The 22,252-nt window shown below is 35.2% G+C and overlaps 2 protein-coding genes and 1 long non-coding RNA gene across 6 annotated transcripts; 2 read left to right on the top strand and 1 right to left on the bottom strand.

Annotated features, from left to right (window-relative positions):
- On the top strand, nt 1-2,940 carry IQD11 (IQ-domain 11). Of its 3 annotated transcripts, none has more exons than XM_088247757.1 (7): nt 1-223; nt 414-482; nt 628-743; nt 829-1,179; nt 1,552-1,770; nt 1,965-2,096; nt 2,190-2,940. In XM_088247757.1, exons 3-7 carry the CDS (start codon nt 672-674, stop codon nt 2,790-2,792), a joined length of 1,377 nt encoding a protein of 458 aa, XP_088103883.1. In that variant the 5' UTR covers nt 1-223; nt 414-482; nt 628-671; the 3' UTR covers nt 2,793-2,940. The 3 variants fall into 3 exon arrangements, with proteins under 3 accessions (XP_088103883.1, XP_088103881.1, XP_088103882.1); XM_088247755.1 differs by having other exon boundaries at nt 3-223; nt 826-1,179; XM_088247756.1 differs by having other exon boundaries at nt 3-223; nt 411-482; nt 826-1,179.
- Nucleotides 2,941-11,848: 8,908 nt separating this feature from the next.
- LOC110756142 (uncharacterized) lies at nt 11,849-21,987 on the bottom strand. 2 transcript variants are annotated; one of them, XR_015833666.1, is made up of 3 exons: nt 21,524-21,944; nt 14,127-15,744; nt 11,849-14,041 (listed from the first exon to the last, which is right to left on the bottom strand). It is a non-coding gene; the product is annotated as an uncharacterized LOC110756142 (long non-coding RNA). The 2 variants fall into 2 exon arrangements; XR_015833667.1 differs by lacking the exons at nt 11,849-14,041; nt 14,127-15,744 and adding an exon at nt 20,299-20,880 and having other exon boundaries at nt 21,524-21,987.
- Nucleotides 12,905-15,403, top strand: CKX6 (cytokinin oxidase/dehydrogenase 6). The gene is made up of 5 exons (XM_021957534.2): nt 12,905-13,520; nt 13,922-14,049; nt 14,148-14,408; nt 14,544-14,806; nt 14,890-15,403. The coding sequence occupies exons 1-5, from the start codon at nt 12,905-12,907 to the stop codon at nt 15,209-15,211; spliced, it is 1,590 nt and encodes a 529-aa protein (XP_021813226.1). The 3' UTR covers nt 15,212-15,403.
- Nucleotides 21,988-22,252: the final 265 nt, after the last annotated feature.

The raw sequence follows: 22,252 nt of genomic DNA, 5'->3' as shown, positions 1-22,252 counted from the left end.
TAGTTGAGTAATTTGATTCCCATCAGACATTTGAACATGTCTGCTGCAGTTAAAGAAAGATTGGGGGTTGCAGAAAGATGAGAAGGCCCCATCAAAAGTATTTCTCATAATTCATTTTGAGGCTCCTTCCCTGAACACAAAGCAGCTCTAACTTTTTCCAGTACAATTGCTATGCTTAGACCCACCCACACATATGAACAGAAGAACTCATCATGAACAAGAGGTAAAAAAAAGTGAATAGCTGAATTGGCAAACAACAAACATACCCCCTCAGGATTGTTATCAAATTTGGAAACTTAACAACCTTCTTAGAGTTTGTGATTCAGTTTCCCAATAAACTGTTCTTTTCTATATGAGATTATTAACTTGAGTGAAGTCTAAGTGATCTTCTTTCCTGAACTTTATAAAAGTAGCATCCAAATTCCCAAGAGCTGAAAGTTGCTGATGCTGTGAATTCGGGTTTTATCGATTTCAGGAGATGGGTAAGATGTTGTTTAGATCTTACAAAATATCTGCATTGAATTTAAGATTTTTGATAGCTGTTTTAAGTAATGATGTAAAATTTCATTAACTTAATTTACTATTGTTTTCTTGACTATTTTGGGCAAATTGGTTTTGCAAAACCAGCTTCATGTGTTGCCCTTAGCATGATGTGATTTCTTGGTTCTGCAATGGCAAAGAGGAGCTGGTTCAATATAGTGAAGAGGTTCTTTGTTTCAGAGACACAGTCAAAGCAAAAAAATGTAAGCAAATCATTCTTCTTCTTCTGCTATTTTGTTCATTTCACTTTGAAGTCCCTATCCTAATTTGATCCATTATTTTTAGAAGGAGAAGAGAAGGAAATGGATTTTTGGAAAGCTTAAGATCAAAAGACTAGCCTCATTAACTGCACCATCACCACTATCACCATTAAAACAAAGGACACAAAATGAGGCAGAGGAAGAACAGAGCAGGCATGCTCTGACTGTGGCTATTGCCAGCACTGCTGCAGCTCATGCTGCTGCTGAGGTTGTGAGGATCACTGGCACCCCCCAGTCTTCTGAGCAATGTTTGGAGGAGGAAAAATCATTGTCAATCATTATTGCTCAAAATGAGGCCACTAAATTGGCACATCAATGTGAGAGACAAGCACAAGAATCTGCAGCTGTGAAAATACAAACTGCCTTCAGAGGCTACCTTGTGAGTTTATTCAGGCTGTTCTCTCTCTCTCTCTCCCCCTCTCTCTCATGCCAAAATTTCAAAATTTTAATCAATTTTTTCTGAATGATCTTCACTGGGGTGACTTGAATTGTTACAAAATTCCATGAAACAATATGTACATATTGACAACCCTGTCAGCATGGCTATGTTTTTGATTATCTGAGAACTTTTGTGGTTTTTTTCCCCTTAATTACTCATTTATTCTCAGAAAGCTACCATTACTCACATGAAAGTAAAATAACTAGATGAAGTATGCAAGAAACTATATTATTGTAAGTTATTTATCATATCCTGCTAAGATCAGTTTATTAGACTTATCATTGTTACATGTTTTGTGGGAGAAAATTGCAGGCAAAGAAAGCTTTGAGAGCACTAAAGGGAATAGTGAAGCTTCAAGCGATTATTCGAGGACGAGCTGTGAGACGTCAAGCAATGACAACACTCAAGTGCTTGCAATCCATAATAAATATCCAATCACATGCCTGCGCTAGGAGATTCCAGACGATCGAAGATGCTTACCATTGCGATGAACATAATCAGTTCCAAAATTTGAGAGACAAGATAATAAGGGTAAGTTTGGAGAGAGGTTCTTATGATGGAAACATACAAAAGAAAAGGAACACCTTTTCTCCATTTAGGACAATCTTTCTTGTGGAAAATTATAGGCTGCAGGCTTCTATTTCAAAAATTTACATAACCAGTGTCTTTTAAGTACAATTTTCTTTGCACAATGTGACATATGATGAAACCTTTAAAACTTTTAGATGGACTCAAACAGTCAAAGAAGGTGGGACGGCAGCCTCATTTCAAAGGAAGATGCAGAGGCCTTGTTTCTAAGCAAGAAAGAAGCTATGCTTAAGAGAGAACGAATAAGGGAATACTCATATACCCATCGGGTAAGTTCCTCTACTTTAAAATCTTTGGTTCATTCTTTATCTCTGTTCAAAAATAGCTTCTCCCACTAAGTTGTCAGCAAAAACATTTTGTAGAAGTCAGCAGAATCAGAGAGAAATAAAGTAAAGGGAAGATGGAGATACTGGTTGGACCAATGGGTAGATACACAACTTTCTAAAAGCAAAGAACTTGAGGACTTGGACACGGTTTTGGATTTGAATGCAAAGCGAAAAGAAGAATTTGGAGGAAAACAACTTAGGCTGAGAAACTTTCAAAGACAAAACATTCAGATTGAAGGAATGGATTCTCCGGTGTTTGTACCAAGAAGATCTTCATACCACAGAAAGCAGTGTTCATTGGGAGATGAGAATTCCTTCACAACCTCTCCTGTTGTTCCAACTTACATGGCTGCAACAAAATCTGCCAAGGCAAAAGCAAGGTCTCTAAGCTCCCCTAAGTTAAGGGCAGGCAGTTTAGATACTTACTCTGAGAGCTATTCACCATGCAAGAACAACATCTCTCTTATATCTTCTATCACCAGTGAAGTCCCAATTAGCAGCACTGGAAAAATATTGGGCAAGTCTAGTAGTATCCAGCAAAGATCTCCAAGCATGAAGGGCCTTCCAAGCCCTTTAAGATTAAAACAGACGACAAAGGATCGAAGCTTCGATTGGGATAGACAAAGTGCTTTTAGATGATGATTTCAGTGGAATTAAAGACAGATTAGTTTGGTTAGTGTATTTGGTTTGGATTGCAGAAGTTAATTTGTAATTACAAATTAACTAAGTGGATGAACATTTTCAGTCCTTTAACCATATATAGGTTCATTACTGCATAGATAAATAACACCTTCCCTTAAACTCTACTTATTCATACTGACTTAAGCAACCTGATCACAGTATTATTATTAATTCGCTAGTTGTGAGCTTGAATGCCATGTAACTTCATTTGAACTTTGCAACCTCACTCAGTTGGAGAAATGATTGTTAGAATAGCTTCAAAATGGAAGCTACCTGTATTATGTTTAAGCCGCTTTCTTCAAGTCATATATAACAAGAAGAACAACACCACATCTCAGAATAAGAGGAAGCTTCTATAATGAGGGCTATGTTGAGGGGTTACAATAAGAGGTTCAATCCAATAGTCCAATAATAACTCTGCACTGGATCGAACGGCCCCTCATTATAACCCCTCACAAAAACCCCTCATTCTAACATCCGTATTTAAAACTTGCAATTTACATATTTTAGAGGGTGCTGGCTAATGTCCCCAAAGGCCCAAGAGCCACTCAAACTCAAAGAATGCTGCCCAAAGGAAAGGGACCTGACCTAAAAAGAATGAAGCCTAAAGGAATGGCTAACAATTCTAAGCCCAAAGCCGAGGAAGGATGGTAGCTTATATGCCAAACTCTCACCCCAAACCCAATGGAAAAGGAACTAAAATCATCCTATGAAATATGAATACTTACAAATTTCAACTTAAGTTTGGGACTAATTTTTTTAGTGTGACCGAACATAAAGTTACAAGTTAACACAAAACTATAATACGTGGTGAGCGACGAGTTTATATTACTATAAAATATATTATTGAATTGGTGCGTTTACATCGATTAAATACTCGTATTTGACATGACCTCATTATTTTGGTGAACCATTAATTTGACATCGTTTCTAGAACTACAAGACACCAAAAGACAAAGTAACTTTAATTATGTAATAGGGAAAGAAAACGAAGCCCATCAAATTCCACTAAAATAAGAATCGCTTGTAAGCAATCATTCTAGACAAGGAAGCTGTTTTGTAAATTGTAATTCCAAAATTACGGCAGGCTCAATTCTATATTAACATGAAAAGACATCATATATGTGTTTGATTTCTCTTCTTTTAATCTAGTCACGTACATTGGACCATATTTTTCCAAAGTCATTTTCACCAAGAGGCAAAGAGAGAGCTGCACACAATAATAATAAATAAGAAGGTCAAGACTTCCAAAGCCCCTCCTCCCATACATTCAACCTTTCTAGACACTGCACTACTTTCTTGCTTCAAAGGAATTATAATGAATCTGTCTTCCACCATTTGGCCATTGGAGTTGGACCTTTCAGGCATGCACTCCCAACATTGGACATTGGAGTTCGACCTAACCAATCTTATATTAGATGCACCACGTGGATTTCATGAGAACTATATGAGATATGCGGCCGACAAATTCAATTATTAATTAACGAACGAATAATTGCGTGTTGGAGAGCTAGATTTTGATATTAAGGTCAAAGAGAACGTTTCAAAGTGGAGATACTATTAAAAAACAAGTCATTCACAAATCTAGACGTTGTTCGTGTTGAGAGTATTTTCCCAACATTACCAATTGATTTCAGGGAGAAATTTCAACTTCCCTTATACTATGAGACTGTAGTATACCAATTGGTAAGAATCCATGGATAACTTGCCCCTAAAAATCAGCTTGTTAGGAAAGGGTGGCCAAAAGCTCTTAAACCACTCTAGGATATGCTATTTTTCTAATGTGGGATCTTAAGTCCTAACATTCCACCAAGCTTCCGTACTAAACGTTCTCATCGGCCCACTCTATTGACACTGTCCTAGTGGTAGTCATTTCCTTCCTTTGAGGCGGCTTCACTCAACTACCAGTATTCAATGACTTGATATTATGCCCATACATAACACCAATCATCTTAATCTAGCCTATAGGTCGGCCTTTCCTTGGATTTGGGCCCAATTGTGTGGTAAACCCGGTTCTGATACCAACTATATGGACTTATAAGATGTTGGGATTGGCAATTGATTTTGAGGTGGAACCTCAACTTCCTTAAATTCTTTAACCAACATTTTTGGCTCTAAAGGGCAAAACTACAAATTTTCTATACAAAATATATATTGTTTGTCCATTATTAATACCAATGAAGCAATTTACAACAAAACTACTCAAATCCAAATATATTATTTCAAGTCCTTAATTAATTGCTATCTTGACTATAAAAAAATTATCATGTCTAGCTTTTACGTCTGCTGGTTCTATTCTATTTTTCGTATATATAAGTAATAGGTAACTCTTATTTTCTTCATTCAAACAGCAGTAACTTCAAATAAAACTAATGAAAATATTATGATAATATGCTTATGTTCTATGCACAAAAAAAATTAAATTAAATTAAATTAGATAAACCATCAATGTGGCTCCCTCTCCACCCACCACTGAATTTCTTAGGCTAGAAATTGTCCAGAGGTTTGAGGCAACTTTTAGTCTTCCAGTCGAGACTTGTGGGAAACTTCTTATATTATTAGTTTTTAGAAAAGGACGTTCAAAGTTTGAACTGCATAAGTGCTGTTGAATTAGGCAACCTTTTTCCCCAGTCTGTTTCAGGATGCTCAAGTCAAGGAAAAAAATCAATTTGGCTCTGGCTGGCTTCCCTTATTTCTTTTCACAAATGCTCAAATCACACGCCTTTCATGAGTTGAAGTCAATGGGATAAAGGTTATCATCTACGTTGCCTGAGCAGCTACTTCAAGGAATAGTAAAAGAGAAAAAAAGAGAGTAGAAAATTAGGTTCAGTTTACAAACTCTTCAAAGGATGCAAGCACATCATGTTATAGAAACGGAAAATTTTAACGGACTTAGACGTAGGTGGTGAATTGCAACATTTTATATACAAAGTTCAGGTAGTTAATAGTAAAAATTAAAAATTCATGTAGTAATTTCACACGTGCACGCAAATATATATTTTAGATTGAGTATTAATTGTCAATTATGCATGCAGTAGTTTTCCTGAAAAGGAGAAGATCTATATCTCTGCCAATAATGAATGAATTCATAACGTATTAATTGATTTGATGGTAGCCGTAGGTAGCATCAGATAAGAAGTAGTGATCATGAGCATGAGCTAGTACACGGTTTTAGAAAAAGGATCACTCTATATATGCTATACTAGGGGTCAGATCCTTTTTTGCTTTCCTTTTCTTTTTGCTTTTTTTTTTATAGGAAAAAAAAACATTTCTATTAGGGTTTTTTTTTTTTTGTCAAAACATTTCTTTTTAAGGTTTGGCAACTAGATGGATATGTACTCTTTATAAGTTTGCATGTGAATTTCATCCTTTCGTTGGATATCGCTTTCAAGAACACTTGGAGAGGTGGAAATTACATGCGTGCGTGTTAGTTTCCTTAGCTTTATATTGTTGAGGATATCCCACATCGATCATATATAGGATAAAATCTTAGCTGAAGAGTTTAAAAGATTTTGGACTTCTACGTTCATTACCAATTGGTTTTGAGTTGGATGCTCACTTTCTAATATGATATCAGAGCATGCTTGTTATTAGGTACCAAAGACGCTACAAGTGAGGAGGCGTGCTATGATTTTATAGAGTTTTGATCCCAATTCTATTTTTCAAATTTTCTTTCTAAACCACCTTCATAGTGCGTGAGTTCTGCAATATATACATATTTTTGTGACTGTAATATGTAAAGTTTGCAATATGGTGAAAAAAAATATATATATATATATATATATATCTAGGGTTTGGCAACTAATTTTTTATATTCGTATCGTTAACCAAGATTCCATCTACAAGGAGATGAGTGAGCTACAACTTACAAGAGTGTTTATCGATCTTTTTTTAAATAAATGCTAATTGCATTTAAAATTTAAAGTTCAAAGTCAAATTACACTTTAATTAAAGAATGGGGTACCGCGGGGAATGCAATGCACCCTTTCCTCTCGCTGCTCACTCTTAACCCCATAAATATGGTGAATGAGAAAAATATATGTAGAAGAGCATGTGTGGCACCAAAGTTTCTCTCCCGCTCTACGGAGGAGGCAGATTGTTGCCATGCTGCTCTAATGGTTTGGTGTTTCGAGTTTGTATTATAAAAATCATTAAATAAAATCCTAAAACAACTTAATTTAATTTGGACATAATACTGATATAGAAAATATGAGGACTTTTCACAAATAGGCTCATTCTAGCATGATATTTTATATATAAATTCTTAGAAAACTCTTATTCGGGAAAAAAAAAATCCTAATCTAGCCACTTGTTATTTTCTAATTGGTTCTTAATATGTTACAATTTTTTCACTTGAAAGTATATCATGGAGATTTTCTAAAGTATTAACTTGAAGGATTTTTTTATTACAAAATATCATGTTAGAATGAGCCTATTTACAAAAGGCTAAAAATATAAACAGAGTTTCCGAACTCGAGGTGTATGCACTCAATGACCCACTTCTCTCTCTCTTTTTCCCTTTTCTTTTTTTGTCAATCTCTATTTACCCTTTCTATTTTTCTTTTTCAATATATATATAAACTTTATACTCAATATCTGTCACTAGCTAGTTGGATTTATGATCATAAATTAAAAAATAATTTACTATCGATGACTTTTTCCAAGTAAAATAATTAATAAAGACATTAAATTAAAAACAAAAAACAAAAAAAATCCCCTTTATCTTTAAGCATTACAGCTGCAACCTTTTGTTTTGCTTTCAAATGTTTTTTTTTTCCTTTCTTAAAAACTAATTATTCAAAGTGAATGTGCTTCAACTCCTTAATTGCTTGCAACAGATTCCATTAGAAAGGGGAGGGAGAGGTGGTAACAAAGCAAAGAAATACAATTTAAAATGCCATCTGATAACCTTTCCAGGTGACACAATGAAGATTTTGGATATCTGCACAAGTGACAAAATTATAATGCGCACAAGGCATGCAGTTCATGGTCGACAGAGTGTATGTATCTTTCACTGCAACACCACAAAAGTGCTTTCTAAAATGGATTTGTTTTTTTTCATAATAAATTAAGAGGTTTTTACATTAAATAATATGAGACAGATGACATAAAGGAAAACTCACTACTACATAATAAGAAATGTTCGCAGACAGTTTCCCCGTTTTACTGTCAGCCAGCAGTGGCTTTCCTTTGCAATATATGACCACTTTTAATGTTTCAAATCATCCGCAATGATGCCTGTCATTTTTAATAAGGTTAAAATGCTTTTTTATTTATTTATCGGATTTTACACGAAATTTTTATTTAATCACTGAGAAAATAATTTAGTCATATTGGTCATTGTATTATCCAGAATTTACAATTTATAGACTTGCGGTTTGTTTATGTTAAGTGGTTGGGTTAGATACTCCTTTCTGGTCACTGAGTTTTAGACGAAATTTCAATTTGGTTATTGAGAAAAAAAGTTGGCCAAAAAGCATGCAAATGCTATATTCCTACAACTTTGTTATGGACTTTTTTTTTGGTGAGCATGATAAAAGTTGAGATTATGATTGAAGATTTTTTGAAGATATGGATTTACCTTTTTGTGAAACTATTGTTGAGATATGAACTTATTTTGTCATAGAATGATATCTTTTACCTTATTTGATGCTAAACGTATCATAATGTTTTAGCCTTTTGGCTAAATTTTTAAATGAAAACTAACGTCATGTCTAGAAAGGTATATATATGTTTGTAACTTAGTAATAATATACCTAGCTATGAATATATAAAGTCAAAGAATCAAAATTAAGACCCAATTTTAGAATAATTTAGACTATCTCTTGTATAATATATCGTATTCAAGGATGACAATCTAATTATCCTTATACTTAAATGTAGAACTAGCATATATTGTAGTTTTGGCCTTTGGCCATCCATTCTCTAATGAGGTTTAGCGATTGCTTAATTACCTAATATAAGAACTCATATTTGAGGAGCTTTTGGGATTGAAACCTCCAACGCCCATCCCCCATTTATTTATTAACATATACAAGATGAAGTTGCACGTAAGAAACTTATTGTTAGTTTAATATGAATTAATTCTTGATTATTTTTCAAGAATTAAAACTTTCAAAAGTTTTCACCTTCAACACTCACTTTTTCACCTACATCTTAGTTGAAAGTAAACATCACCTTTCAACTTATTTTCTACCTTCCTTCCACTTTTTTATTCCCCTCATCTTTTACCTTTTACGTGTGCATGAGAGATTGAGAGATGAATAAAATCTATACATTCACTTTTACCCTCATGGAAAAGTTTGATAGTCGCGACAAAACAAGCAAAACAAAGAGATTCTATTTCCTAGATTAATTTACCGCAGGGATTTGAAGGGACAGGAAGACATTGATTAAAGTGGAATAAAAGTGGGTTAGGGAACATGATAAGAATAATTTATAATCTCATAGGTTTAATCATCCAACGCCAATTTTGTGTGTCCTACAGTCTTACTCGCCCTCTAAGCACATCAATAATTTATTTAACCTCAATGGCATGCTTGATGATGAGGACGGCTACAAACCTTATGTGGCAATCCCACCTATCTCCTCGGGCCTAGTGGACACGTCACCCACTTGCCAAGTTATGATTCGAGGATTCTAATTTCCGATTAGCCAATCTCATGCTCGAGATTTTGTTTATAATAAGACTTGTGGTGTAATCATCTAACAATTATGTTCCGTATGATCATAACAGTGTTATGTGATACTATTAATCAACTTATCACCTCATAACATGAGTTTGATATGTTAGCATATGTAATTTACGTACATTATGATACGTGAATCGTAACACATATATCAGTATATCAGTTACACCTAAAAATTCTTATTTACATATTTAATAGTGTGATTCACTAATGTGATCTAAAAGTGTCTTGGCTCTAACAATGTTGCTCGATTATCTAATAGATGATCTTTCATGAACATGACCAAATTGACCATGGAAACTGCAAAGGGGCCCTCTTTAGCCGCCCTTCGATCTCAGCCATGACACATGTGCGGTGATTATATTCAACATATTTTTCACTGCTAAAGTACTCTGCAAACCCAAGAGCATCAGATGGACAAGAAAGGCCCACAATGGGTTCTCAGGAAAAAAAACTTATTTATAATGGGGATAACACTGTTTTATTATTCTCGGCCAATAACACAATGATACATGAAAAAATTATCCTACGTGTCATTGTGTTATTGACCAAGAATAACAAAAAGTGTTATCCTCATTGCATGAGAGTTTCTCTCGTTTTCAGGACATAAGTATTTGGGGAGTTCCCACAACATAAATGCTCAAGTTAATGCAAGTCTTGATTTCTTTTATTGGTGGGTTCGGTTTCCTTCCAGAAAGAATGCAATAAAAAAGGATTAGGTTTTTCACCACAAGTGCCACAAATGAGAGAGGACTAAAAACTAAATACTAGAGTTCACACTTGGAGGAACTATAGTGATGAGCAATATCTATATCAAATTATAGCAATCTTTAATTTTATAATCCTAACAAAAGATTTATGTATGCAGATTAAGACACTTGTACCAGACCAATCTAAGTCACCCACCCATGCCATCCAAAAAATGTGGTTTTTTTTATTAAAAATAATCATGTTGTTGGCCTTGAGGTCATAATTATGTCGTTTTCATTTGTCCACTGCATACCCTTTAGCGGATTCTCTGTTGGTATCTTCTTTGCCTGTAAACTTCTAGCAACCGAAAGGATATATTTATCTAATCTATCCTTAAATATTTTTAGCATACTTGAAACTGTTGTTAAAAGTTTCTTCCGCCGTTTGATAATTATTTTAATTTTAGGGCCCATTTGATAACCATTTCAATTTTAGTTTTTAATTTTCATTTTTGTGTTAGAATATAGAGGAAAAAGAGGGAGAATAGAAGTGATAATGAAAGTGGAGATGAGATTGAGAGGGAAGATGAAAGGGGAGGAGTAATAAAAGTGAAAACAAAAACTAAAAACTGAAATATATTTGAAATTGTTTTCACTTTCAAGTTTTTGTTTCACTTTTGTTACCTATCCCTCTCATCCTCCCCTCCAATACTCTCTCTCAATCTCATCCTCACTTTCATTCTTACTCTCATTTTGCTCTATACACTAGCACAAAAAAATGAAAATGAAAAACTAAAATTGAAATGGTTCTCAAACGGGCAGTTTTTAGGTTTTAGTTTTCATTTTTTTGTGCTAGAGTAAAGAAAAATGAGTGTGAGGATGAAATTGAGAGGGATGATGAGATGGGAGGATGGAAGGAATGAGTAGCAAAAGTGAAAAAAAAAAAAAAAAAAAAAAAAAAAAAAAACTGAAATCTATTAAAGTAAAAATAATTTCAAATATATTTTGGTTTTTAAACCTTTTTTTCACTTCGTTATTCATCCCTCTCAATCCCATCTCCACTCTCATTCTCACTTCAATTCTCCCTCTTTTACTCTATATACTCAAGTACAGAAAATAAAAACAAAAAACTAAAATTGAAATGGTTATCAAACGGGCCTAAAAATTTCAAATTTCAAATTTCCTGTCGTAGAAGTTGACGCAATGCGCCAGACACACAAGAGTCTTTGAATAAAGAAAATTCCAAACGCTAAATAGAATTTGGTTGGTTGTGGTGTCAGAATCTTCCAAGCCAAAGAAGGGAAATCTTCTGATTTAGCATGGATGATCACCTATGTCCGGTCCAGGACACAGAACATCCGACATCATCTAGTCTCGCTTGTTGATATTAGATACCATTTTCCCGATTTGTTATTAGTTTCTTGCCATCCATCACTATTATTGTCCTATTATAGAACAAAATTATGATGCCAGCTATAATTCAGAAGATCTTCTGTAATCTTTGGAGACAGGTTAAAGGTTAAAAGACCACTGTTTTTGTTAGTATAGGGAATTAGAGACAATTCCAAAACAAATTATGTAGAGGGCATATCACACTTTGAAGAAGGCATAATGCAAAGAGTGACTAATATGCCCATGAAAAGGGGAAAGGGGGAGATGAGATGCTCCCCATAGAGATGCAAATTTTTAATTGGTGCTTAAAAACACAAGTTGCAGAAGAAAAGTGATAACTAGACAAATTTAATTGCACTTGAAAAAGGAGAAAAAAAACATATAAACAAGAGAATCTTTCAAACTTGTCCATTTGCTGGGAACTAAGGCTTCATAGCAGCAGCAGTAGCAGATGATGGGCAGAAGGGCTAGTCTTTCAGTGCTTCCTACAAGTTGCCATCCCCAAGTTTGCCCTACTTCCTTCTCCTATCAAAGTGAGCCAAAAGGGGTCCCAATGTAAACCAATCATACCACTTCACCCCACAAAAGCACACAAACCATTTCAACTTCACATGTCACATGGACCCTATCACAACCCTACCAGCTCCATCTCTTTCTCCCTCTCAAATGAATCAAGGGCAGGCCTCAGTCTCTCTCATCCGATCTGCAAGTAGATACGGGATGTTAACACTATGATAACAATGGATTCAAAGGACAGCACCATATCTGATCATTCGTGTGAGCAAGACACGAATATGGGCATACCGGATACCTGTCATCAGATGAGGAGCAATATGAATTCGGGCAGAGCTGCAGAGGCATTAATTTTATACCATAATTGGGAAGAAATCATTAACATTAAGTAAGAAAAATTTAAAGAATGGAAAAGGTGAGATTGTGGTTGCAACTGTTAGAAAAAGTGCAAAGATTTGTGAAATCTTTCTTTCTTGTGACTTTTTCCATTCAACTTGGCATATGTGTGATGCCTTCTCTTATAAACAAAAGATCCCCAAAAAGAGAACTAAAAGAAAATCCTAAAACTCTTCCACCCAAGTAGGCAGTCTTCATACGGATTCTCATAACATGAAGATGGGTTGACTCAGCCACCCAAACCTTTCCCCTTTAAATTCCCTCCTCAACCATTTATTTTCTTGGCTCTTCTACACCTCTTCTTTTGCCTTTTACCCTTTCCTTACTAAGAAACAACTAAAAGATTAAACTCCTTCACCTTCAGCTACCTTCATCTCTTCTAACAGAAAAAATGAGGTATCCACCAGTTTACTTCCTTAAACAAATGAACACTTTTATCATAAAAGGCTTCATGATCTTGTTCGTGAGCTGTGTAACCATCAAATTGAACCTTTGTTCTCCAAACACTCCCTCATTCAATACACTTCCCCTCGATGGGCATTTCAACTTTCATGAAGTTCACCATGCAGCCAGAGATTTTGGCAACAGATATCAGTTCCTCCCTATGGCAGTACTACATCCAAAAACAGTTTCTGATATAGCCACTACAATTAAGCATATTTGGGATATGGGTCCTCGTTCAGAGCTCACCGTTGCAGCTAGAGGCCATGGCCACTCACTCCAGGGCCAGGCACAAACCCACAGAGGAGTTGTCATCAATATGGAATCACTCAAGGGCCCTGAAATCCAAGTTTACACTGGAAGTTCTCCATATGTGGATGTCTCTGGTGGTGAGTTGTGGATAAATATCCTGCATGAAAGCTTGAAATATGGGTTAGCGCCAAAATCATGGACAGACTACCTACATCTAACTATTGGTGGTACTCTGTCTAATGCTGGGATCAGTGGGCAGGCATTCCGGCATGGTCCCCAGATCAGCAATGTCCACCAGCTGGAAGTTGTCACAGGTTTGTTAAACTAAAACAGAGGGGAGGGAGGGAGCGGGCAGGGGCGGTGGGGTGGCGAAACTATTCCGTGGTGATATATATATATATATATATATATATATATATATATACATATATATTTGTATATATTACACCACGGAAGAAAAGACCAACGTCAATGATCAGACGTGGCAATGCCATGGGAAAATTATAGTATTCTAACTTGTATTTTGTCTTGTCTGAATTTTTAATTTCAAACTGAATTGTGAGTCGCCAGGCTTGCTCATTAAGCATGTCATTACTTTGACCTTTGGTCTCATGAAAGATCCTCTGGCTATAGCTCATGAAAAATTTCTAAGTAATTAGTTTATTGCGTGCAAAGCATCAATTCTTACTAATAGATGAACCAAACATGAGTGCAGGAAAAGGGGAAGTTATAAATTGTTCAGAGGAGCAGAATGAAGACCTATTTCATAGTGTTCTTGGAGGGCTTGGTCAGTTTGGCATCATAACCCGGGCGAGAATATCGTTGGAAGCAGCACCTGCAAGGGTAAAAACTATACATCATTGAGGCTAATGTGTCAAAAGTTAAGCTTCCAGGTGGAGTAGAAAGTGCCAGTTGCTAACCCAATTCTCCATTTTGAACAGGTAAAATGGATTAGAGTCCTGTATTCAGATTTTGCAGCATTTACCCAAGATCAGGAGCATCTAATATCTGCAGAAAATACATTTGACTACGTTGAGGGATTTGTGATAATAAACCGGACCGGTCTGCTAAACAACTGGAGATCATCCTTCAATTCAAAGGACCCAGTTCAGGCCAGCCAGTTCAAGTCAGATGGAAGAACCCTCTTCTGCCTAGAATTGGCGAAATACTTCAACCTGGACAAGACTGACTTGATAAATGAGGTGAGGCTTGCAATGGCCCACCAGAAGCCTAGTACTTTAAAATGCCTAAATTGACAAGAAAGTAGTTGTTAAATTTGTATATATGAGTAACTATATAACTAACATCGCACTCATACATTTCTTTCTGGCATGTAGGAAGTTGAGAACTTGTTGTCTCAGTTAAGCTATATCCGTTCAACGCTATTCATGTCAGAAGTTGCATACATAGATTTCTTGGACAGGGTACATGTGTCTGAGATCAAATTACGATCAAAAGATTTGTGGGACGTTCCACACCCATGGCTCAATCTTCTAATACCAAAAAGCAAAATTCACACTTTTGCTGACGAAGTCTTTGGCAGTATCCTTACAGCAACAAGCAACGGCCCCATCCTCATCTATCCAGTTAACAGATCAAAGTAACAGTTAAAACAAATGTGTCATTATCTCCAAAAGTCCCTATTGCTTGTCTTAACGATTGATCTATTAATTCTCATTTCAGGTGGGACAACAGAACTTCCGTAGTTATACCGGAGGAACATATTTTCTACTTAGTGGCATTCCTTACATCTGCTGTTCCCTCTTCAACTGGAACTGACGGATTAGAACACATCTTAACTCAGAACAAAAGAATTCTAGAATTCTGTGAAACAGCCCATCTTGGGGTCAAGCAATATCTACCCCATTACACTACAAAGAAAGAATGGCAGGCCCACTTTGGCCCACGCTGGGAAGCTTTTGTGCAGAGAAAATCTGCTTATGACCCTCTGGCAATACTTGCTCCTGGACAAAGAATATTTCAAAAGGCAATACCCTTCTCATAACAGTTGCCACGTGCTATATTACAAAAGAAGAGGCCCTAAAGTCATGTGGGAATTTACCTTAACCAAAAAGGTTATGAGCTACTTTTATATTCACGAGCCTTCTCATATAAATTATGTGTCCCAGGAAGACTGAAAGGGCGTTAAGAGAAAGGGTAAAATATTTTAATACAAACTGTAAATCATAGGTGTAAGGGGACTGGAGAAAAACCAGCCCTACAGAGGATGTAAATACTAATTTTTGTAAAATATGGCTGAATAATCTATTTCATGAATCCAGTTTCAAAAACAAGATCCAATATCATATCTCTGATGTGTTATCAAAAAAATATTATATCTCCAATGAAAGAAACAAAATACTCAGAACAAAGCGGCACTAGCATGTAAAACATCAATATAGATTCAGATCAAATAGAAAACATAAAGAAAGAAAAAGGAGAAAGGGGAACCAAAAGGACAGTTAACCTGTAGTTGCAATGTTCAACTTGTTGCCTCTGTCACCTTGCCATATTAATATCATATGTTGCTGCCATGAACTGCTAAAACAACTGGGTATATTAGATGATGAGATGATGATAGTTTCACTTATTGGCTAATCTAGGTCAGCACTAATTTGTACCAAATTTTGGCAATAGCTAAATGGGAAAGAGCTGGCAACTGCAATGTGAGTGAAGGGGCTCAGACCTACAGAGCATTCATCTTAGCTTCTAAAATGATCATGCAGAATATAAAATGACATTAAAGCAATCCCTTCAGTTACGTTCCATTTAATAATTTTTAAACTCAGTTACACAATAATTCAGCTCCAGTAGAGATTACAATTTTACATCAACAATTGTCTGAACCTAGAAATTCATCATAATATTAATTCATTATAATGTTGATGTGTGTGTGTGTGTGTGTGTGTGTGTGTGTAAGTACAGAAGATATGCTTATTGTGAATAACATAAACAAAAACATGATCTCAGAAAACAAGGGTATGGACAATATTGTTGGCCATAAATATATTTGCAAAGTCATCAACTTCACTGAAATGGGCAGGTAGGAAATTCTCAGAACATGAATATACATGTGTGTGTGTGTGTGTCTAGTAGTAGCCGCAAATAGAAATTGATAAAGGTTACTACTAGAGTAGTAGTGTATCGTGACAAAACCTGAAATTGAAAATGAAAAATAACAGAATGACAAACTAAATTGAACAAATTGAACAAACAAATTTACTGGCATTCATCCAACTAATCAGAAACAAAGATGGTTAATTGTATCCTTTGTTACTTTATTTATTTATTTATTGTTTTGGTTTTCTTGTTCTTCTCTTAATTTAGAAGACTCACACAACATAGCAGGCTGGCACAGATCTCACACTAAAATCACTTCATTTGTTCCTTTTTTTCTCTACAAAGTACAAAGTGAGGATTTCCAGTTTAATGCTCTGGCTAATCATATAATATCCATGAGTTTCTGTACCTTTCATTTCAACCATAAAATATCAAAGTAAATGAATTTCTACATCTTCATCCACCTTCATATACATCCAACGTCAGCAAAAAGAAGGATCTATCAAGAAAGTGAACTCAAATAGGAGAGAACTTTTGCTCTTTAAGAGATTCTTCTATCTCTATGTCAGAAAGTTAGAACAGGCATTCTGTTGTTCAAACAATTCAGGTAACTGTTTAATCACTGTACAATACACTGGTTGGAAAGTTGTCGACAGCATGTGTACTTTCATAATTACAGAATGCATTGGTTCAGAATGGTTTCCTCTGTTTCAGAAACCACTCAAAACACTAGTCAGTCTCAGAAGACTAAAATCACCACAATATAAATGGAAGCTTCCACTTTTCTTAGGATGCTAAGGACCTTTGCTTGAGAATATTCACAAGAAGGGGTCATCACTCCAATTAGTTGTGGTGATAGGGGTTGAGTTTTGAAGACACATTTAAGTCATTCAAACTTCCGACAATTTTCTATAACTATTCAATACTTGTAAAATAAAGAGAACAACTGAGTTATGAACACAGAGTACACATTCCTCTAAGAGTACTCAAATATTCACAATATCATTGAATCTACTTTTCAATGATTTGTAAAAATCACAGAATCTCAAAAAATAAAAAAAGCCTAAGTACTTCACTTACCTTAAATAGAATATCTATGCCTCACTTAAAAACAGTGATAACTCTAATGTTGCTTCGCCAGTGAACATAGCAAAAGCTGTTGGAAAGTCTGACACAACAAAAAGGTCCATTTTCTGTCAAAACCACCGAACTTCAAGCAATTCATTCAGTGCTGATTGACCAGATGGTACCATAAGTATAAAAAAATAATTACACATGAAAAGAATCTTACATACAAAAGCAACACTGAGATATGCATTTCAGACCCCAAAAATTATGGTCAGAGGGCAATTATTGCCCCATGAAGTGCACATAATAAGTCAATGAAATGTGAGTGGGTAGGCTGCTCAGTGCACCAAATTGAATTTGTGCTACACAGTGTTCTGTCTGGTCCTGATTCCCATTTGGATGATACCTTTATATAAATCAATATACTTAACAGCAATAAGTTTAAAATGCCATAAAACTCCTCCTCGGAGATAAAGTAAACAGAAAATTAATTAGGAATACACCCATAAAATCTGTCCATCCTCCCTGAAAAAGAAGCCAAGGGTTAAATATTCAAATAGTTTTATAAACAAGAAATTAAGCACAATTTACCAGCATTACTGTGTTTCAAGCAGATAACAGGAGCAAACCCCATGATTTATCAAAAGAAGAAAATAAAATACATCAAGTCATTCATGGTGTTTAGCCACATTCTAACCAAAGTATCGGTATATCTCTTACTGAGGTGGAATTTCTCACAATTCCAAATTTACCAAAACACTGACAACTTTTATATTAAATTGAAATTTAAAGATGTTTTTGGCTTGCAAAGAATTTCGCATTAAAGATCTACATCTGACAGAAAATCTATACAATGACAACCATGAGGCAACCACTTATTTCTAAGGTATTCACAAGTTCTGAAAAAGCAGTGGTGTTGATTTGAAAGGCATTTAACAAATGCACAAAAATATATACTGTGGAATTCTTCAAGCAAGTAGTAAAATTTTGAGGAGTCAAAAGTGGTACACATAGAAAGAGATACATCAATAGCAATATAGATAATAGAGCATATTCAAGCACATTGCAGTGTTTTTACTCTATCATCAAAACATTATTATGTTGGAAAGTAACAATGACTGGGGGAAGGCGAAGTACGTACAATTAACTGAATTCAGCCCCTTTAACATAATATACAATAATCTTGTTAGAAAGAAACTGTTCATGCCTTCCATTCTGGGATAAGGATGTAAAGGCTAAAGTTTATAACTTGAAGATAAAAAAATTCATAACAATGAAGGGGTAAGGTGACACACATATATAACTGCATATAATATCAGGTAAAGTAGTGAAATTTATATGAAGCGACAGCAAAACATACTAAATTTTTCAGTACAGTCCTTTGTCACTCTATCTTCAATTGTGATATACAATTGCTCAATGAACCAAATCCAGACTCAAGAATTACTCATCAAAATAATGAAATATAATATAATAGTACAATTCTTATTTTCATATGGTAGAGGAGGAAAACTTACTCCATCAATTAAAAGATGTAAAGGTTATAAACTAGAGATAGGAGGACAGGAGTATGCCTAAATAAGAAAACGCACAAATTTGAATTGTAATGAAAACAACAAAGTTCTTCCTTGTGAATGAAGATGGAACCAGGACTTTTCGTTCTTCTTCTTTCTTTTCTCAAGTCAGAAGCTATGACAACCCAGAGTTTGTGAATACCAGAAACTTCTCCAAGTTTATATGATTTAAGCCAATAAAGGGAGAAAAGCACAGAACTTCAAATGTGGTCTACTAAAGTTCACACAGATTCAGTACAGTTTTGTGACTTTTGTCTCACAACTGATTGAGATTTTCATGTTTGGATTGCATGCCTAGACGATTCAGCCAATGGTTCAGGATCTGATTGTTGCACCCGCAACATTGGAAATTTTTTAGTGGAATAATAAGAGTGAAATTCAATAAAAAGTAAATTGTAAAATAAAGCTTAGCCAAGTAGAAATCTAAAGGGATAATAAATTAAAAAGAAAGATAAAACCTAGAAGAGTAAAAGCTTCGTTAAGTTGAAAGTTGAATAAAAGAAAGAGGCAAAACAATATTTGATGCAATAAATTTTGTCTTGTAGTGAGCCTAAGCACAAAACTTAGACTTAAACTGCAGATTTCAGTTGAGCAAACTACTCAAATTTGTGCTATAATTAGTACCCAGTATAACAGTGAGAAGTATATTATTGGAATAAATTTCACCTAGATTCACAACAATTACTAGAACTCATCAGCTTTGCATCCCATGTAAGATATCCTAGGAAATTACTGTAGGCTACCACTCAAGTGCTACAATTGAGATTTGAAATCTATAATTGTCCAGACTATTCCATAAAAAATATACATAGATACTTGACCTTTATATTTTTTATCTAAGTTGCTATAAAATGGATCAGCAAAATATTTACAATGATAACATGGATAAACATTAAATATACAATATGTTAACATATGCCTCATGGGCATTAAAGATGGCATATTTGCTAACATGGGAATGTAAAATACAGCAGAGCCAGGGAACAATCACTTGACATTGCCATAAATATTTATGATCAGGTACAAACAAACAAAATCAAGTTCAAGCTGCAACAGCACTCTGTCTGTTAGTGTGAAAACTATTCCACTAAATCACATAGTAAATGTTGTTACTTTTTTTAAAAAACTTAATCCAGCTACAAAAGGAACATGAAATTTCACTACACTGCCAAAATATGAACCCTAACGCATAACATTGTGTAAAATTGGTCTTTAAAAGCTTTTGGGCTCTGAAGACTTAAATTTGAACATATATACAGACAGAGAGAAAAAAAAAAGGCCAAAAAAATAATATTCTTTTTGTCTATGCATGTATAAAGAATGGTTCAAAAGCATTAAAGATATGAGTCGACAGAAACCAAGAAGAAAAACGAAAACTTTAAGGAGAAGATAGCACTCAAATTACGGTTTTATAAAACTCACATTTCATGAATTAAATAAATACACCTACAACAATTCAACTCTCAGGCACCAGGACAAACCACCTGGGTTGGCGGTTCATAAGCAGAATGGAACAGTACTTCATTCTCTTAATATCCAAATATAAAAGTTGCTCCCAGAAAAGTCCTAACTACCACTTCCAATAGAAGACACTTCATTCACCAGTGAACTTCGGAAAATACCACTGGCTTTTATTCTTTGTTTGGTGCATATGAATAGTAAGATGCAGCTAGAATAATGGCGAAATACAATGTATTCAACAGAAAGTAGCCTTCTGCAAACACCACAGAACAAATAGCACACCTCTGAATTCAAGAAAAAAGAGCATGTTCACATGTATGAGTTTCGTCGGTGCCTTCACAAAGAGACACAACACAATAATCAAACCATATTTGAGCTTCCATAACGTCCTTTTTCTTGTAAAATCTATGGACTGAAAACCAGCCAACACACTAAGATGTTCTCACGTCCTTGATTCCATGGAACAGCAATTCCCTTGTTGTATAGTGTAGAATACTCCAAGAACCATCACCTTGGGGACAAAGAAAAAACCAATCAATTTGGACAGATTTTATCCACCCAGACAATAAATGCTAGTGGGGATAGTGATATTGCTCCGAACATCTATTCTAGCACCAGACGTAACAACCAACCAACCATCCCTTTCAAAACGGATTTCAGCACCAGATACGTCAAAAAAGTCCATGTAAACATTGTCAACACAAAAGGCATATGGAAGAAATACCATCAACCCATTTTAATTCCAAGGAAGACAAAGCCAAGAGATCAGGAGCAAGGCCCTACTATGCCCCTATCCTGCATGACAATGCACATAATCTGCTGCAAGAAGGTGCATATTCTTTGAACAGATTGATATAAATCTTTTTTTTTTCTTTTTTTTTTCCCACTGTCTTAATATCAAAATTTCAATTTCACTCTTTGGCCTATGAATTTCACATTGTTCAATATGGTATTTGCCCAAACATCATAAAGCACACAATTTAGCCATAACCCATTAAAATCAAGTATCAGAGAGTCAAGAAATTGGCAAAGCTTTTATATGCTCTAGCAAGTGTCTTGCAACGAACACAAAAAGCCTCTACAACAATGCAAATGTATACATGATTGCCACATTTTAGAGCAGAAAGACGGAGACAGAGCAAAAGCAACTGTACCAGGAAAATAACTGAGGTCGCTGACCCTTCACCACTTTCACTTGCACCGCCCATCGTTCAAGACCTTCATCAATTGTTGGGCTTTTTTCTCGGGGGTGGAGGGCGGAATGCGATCGGCGCGTCGAACCCTCTAGCGCGCCTTTTCTGACCAAAAATTACAAATTGATAGTGGCGGAGCCACCATGGGTCAATGGGGTCAGACGGCCCCATGACCTGGAAATGCTTGTAGGTACCCCTGGTTTGACCCATGGAAAAGAAGAAGCTGCAAGTCCAAGTTGCCTCCTACCGTTAACTCAATCCAAAAGGCTGTCAAATTTGATGACGTGATAGGGGCTTTTTGGTAATTTTGTTATACATGTGTTATTACCCACAATCAAGTGGGTAGTATGATAAAGTAGAGCCCACCTTTGGAAAAATTAAATAAAATATTATTTACATTTAAATAAGGCAAAAAGTTGTTTTTGGGCTCTGTAGTTTGTTATTTTTACCATTTTGGTCTCTGCTGTTTCAATTTGATCAATTTTGTGCATGTAGTTTTCAATTTAAGCAATTCAATGACAAATTACAATTTTTGTTAAAATAGAGTAACTTCAGTTAGTTATTGAGGGGTATTTTGGTCCAAAATTACAATTTCTCTACTGTTTAAATTAATTTAAAAAATTAAAATCAGATAAACACAAGAATTAAATAACAAAAATTAAAAAAAGAATAACAAAAAACAAATATCAC

This window comes from Prunus avium, chromosome 2 (assembly GCF_965620075.1).
Source record: "Prunus avium chromosome 2, drPruAviu1.hap1.1, whole genome shotgun sequence".
NCBI lineage: Eukaryota > Viridiplantae > Streptophyta > Magnoliopsida > Rosales > Rosaceae > Prunus > Prunus avium.
This window is presented reverse-complemented; position numbering and strand designations above follow the sequence as displayed.

What these genes read in the sequence shown, in the direction of transcription:
- IQD11 (XM_088247755.1), top strand. Translation starts at nt 672, where the DNA reads ATGGCAAAGAGGAGCTGGTTCAATATAGTGAAGAGGTTCTTTGTTTCA. An exon ending in CTGCCTTCAGAGGCTACCTT is followed by an intron (nt 1,180 to 1,551) that starts GTGAGTTTATTC and finishes AGAAAATTGCAG; the next exon opens with GCAAAGAAAGCTTTGAGAGC. An exon ending in AATACTCATATACCCATCGG is followed by an intron (nt 2,097 to 2,189) that starts GTAAGTTCCTCT and finishes AACATTTTGTAG; the next exon opens with AAGTCAGCAGAATCAGAGAG.
- CKX6 (XM_021957534.2), top strand. Translation starts at nt 12,905, where the DNA reads ATGAGGTATCCACCAGTTTACTTCCTTAAACAAATGAACACTTTTATC. An exon ending in AGACTGACTTGATAAATGAG is followed by an intron (nt 14,409 to 14,543) that starts GTGAGGCTTGCA and finishes TCTGGCATGTAG; the next exon opens with GAAGTTGAGAACTTGTTGTC. An exon ending in TATCCAGTTAACAGATCAAA is followed by an intron (nt 14,807 to 14,889) that starts GTAACAGTTAAA and finishes TTCTCATTTCAG; the next exon opens with GTGGGACAACAGAACTTCCG.